Source organism: Lupinus angustifolius, chromosome LG19 (assembly GCF_001865875.1).
Source record: "Lupinus angustifolius cultivar Tanjil chromosome LG19, LupAngTanjil_v1.0, whole genome shotgun sequence".
Taxonomy (NCBI): domain Eukaryota; kingdom Viridiplantae; phylum Streptophyta; class Magnoliopsida; order Fabales; family Fabaceae; genus Lupinus; species Lupinus angustifolius.
In genome coordinates, this window is record NC_032027.1 from 11,976,202 (window position 1) to 11,978,902 (window position 2,701).

Here is a 2,701-nt window from a genome sequence, read left to right on the forward strand (position 1 = left end):
TCTACTCAAGGCATCATCCACCATGGTAGCTTTCCTAGGGTGGTATTAGAGATCAAAGTCATAGTCCTTGAGGAATTCAACCCACCTTTTGTGCCTCATGTTCAGCTCCTTTTGATCAAACAAATACTTCAAACTTTTGTGATCACTGAAGACTTCAAATCTTACACCATAAAGATGATGCCTCCAGATCTTGAGAGCAATTATGATTGCAGCCAACTCCAAGTTGTGAGTTAGATAATTTTGCTCATGTTTCTTTAGTTGTCTTCAAGCATAAGCTACCACTTTTTGTTGTTGCATCAACACGCAACCCATGCCCTGTTTAGACGAATCACAGTACACGTTGTGGTTCTCCTTTGAGTCTGGTAGAATCAACACATGTGTTGTAGTCAATCTTTTCTTTAATTCTTGAAAGTTTTCCTCACACTTCGCCATCCAGACGAAAGCCTTGTCTTTCCTTGTTAATATAGTCAATGGCAATGCCAACTTCGAAAACTCTTCAACGAACTTCCGATAGTATCCCACTAAACCGAGGAAACTTCTAATTTTTGTTACGGATTTTGGAGATTTCCATTCCATCACCATTCCCACTTTAGCAGGGTCGACAATAATTCCTCCGCTCGATATAACATGCCCGAGAAAATTTACCGATTCTTACCAAAATTCGCATTTCGAAAGTTTGGCATAGAGTTGGTTTTCCTTTAACACTTGTAACACTATTCTCATATGCTTGACATGTTCCTCCTGATCTTTCGTATAAATCAGGATATCATCAATAAATACGACCATAAATGTGTCGAGGTATGGATGAAAAACCTGATTCATGTAATCTATGAACACTGTATGAGCATTGGTTACACCAAATGGCATCACGAGATATTCGTAATGACCATATTGCGTCGGAAAGGCAGCTTTCGGAATATCCTCTGACTTCACGTGTATTTGGTGGTACCCAGATCTAAGATCTATCTTTGAAAACACAGTAGCTCATCTCAATTGATCCATCAAGTCATCAATTCTTGGCAATGGGTACTTGTTCTTGATGGTGACCTTGTTCAACTGTCGGTAGTCAGTACACAACCACATACTACCATCCTTCTTCTTCACGGATAACACTAGAGCACTCCATGGTGAAAGACTAGGTCTGACAAACTATTTATGTAGTAAGTCTTCCAATTGCTTCTTCAACTCTGTTATCTCTAATGGTGCCATCTTGTAGGGAGCTATAGAGATCAGTCCAATACCTGGAACCAGATCGATAGTAAACTCTATCTCCCACAGGTAGAATATCATCTTGGAAGACTTCAGAGAAATCTCTAAACACAGGTAGATTTTGAATCTCTTCTCCACCCTTCTTTTCCAATGATGCCAACAACATAAATACTTGAGCTTCATCCTTCAAGAGTTCCTTCATTTGATTGGCAGTGGTGCTTTTGGTTTCATAACAAGATTCAATGGGGTCTTTTGGGTAACTAACGATTATTGTTTTGTTAAAGCAGTTCAGAAGAATATGGTTGTTAGACAACCAGTCCATCCTTAAGATGATATCTAGTTGGGATAATGGTAGACATATCAGGTCTACTACACTAGTGAACTCATTTTGTTGTTGTTGTTGTTGTTGCTACTGTTGTTTCCTTGTCGGAAGCCTCTATTGGTGTAAGGCTTGAAACTCCTCTGATGATTCCCTGATGACGAAGCATAGGGTTTCTGGTTGCAGTTGAAGGGCTGTCGCCTTCCAAGTCCTTGCCCAAAATTCCTTTGGGGTCCATAAGAATTTCCGGGTGGTACGACACTTTTTAGTGCCGCATTTCTTGCCTTCACACTTAATTCATAAAACCGACATATGTTGACCAGAATTGCAAAATCTAGTATCTATTGATGTATAATCATTACTTTTAGGTCCTGTCGTAGTCCATCCTCAAACTTGGCACACTTGGACCTTTCATTCCTCACTTGATTGTAGTGTCGGGCATATCTCGCCAAATCTTCAAATTTGGCAGCATATTCCTGTTGAAAGAGTTTTTTAGAGGTTTTCCCCCTCAACAAATTGTCCCCGACAATGGCACCAATTTTTTGAAAGAGGTTTTTAGAGGTTTTTCCCTCAACAAATTGTCCCCGGCAACGGCGCCAATTTGTTGAAAGAGTTTTTTAGAGGTTTTCCCTCTTAACAAATTGTCCCCGGCAACGGCACCAATTTGTTGAAAGGAGAAGTTTCTCTTCTTTAGTGTGTTTTCTAAATTTGGTTAAGTAAGTGAACTCGGTTTTATTCTTTGTTCGTCATCTCGGCTTTGTTGAAATAAATTCCAACGCCGGTATAATGGTTTCAATAATATTTCAGTTACAACTTACTTCTAATAATCACGTGAATAAGTTATTCCTTCTTTTCCCCATCTCGGATTTGTTAGAATAAAATTCTAACGCTGGTACAATCGCATCGAAGCAATCTCATATTACATAATTATTAAGTACATTTGAATACCATCTCGGTTTTGTGGAATAAATTCCAACACCGGTTTAATGGTATTCTAATGTTCAAAAAGTGATGAATAGTTAGTTGTTAGAAACAAATAAATAAATAAAGAACAAAAGAATAATAAAGTTAAGTGACCTTCATTTATTTACTCCCTTTCGGGTTCTTTTTATTAACAAACCAAACTTCTTCCTTAAGGAAGGTTAGTATTAAAGAATAAATAAATTGCGGAAT

The 2,701-nt window shown here is 38.2% G+C and overlaps 1 protein-coding gene across 1 annotated transcript; it reads right to left on the reverse strand.

The window, feature by feature from the left end:
- LOC109333991 (uncharacterized mitochondrial protein AtMg00860-like) lies at window positions 265–582 on the reverse strand. Its single transcript, XM_019569569.1, has one exon. It carries the CDS (start codon window positions 580–582, stop codon window positions 265–267), a length of 318 nt encoding a protein of 105 aa, XP_019425114.1.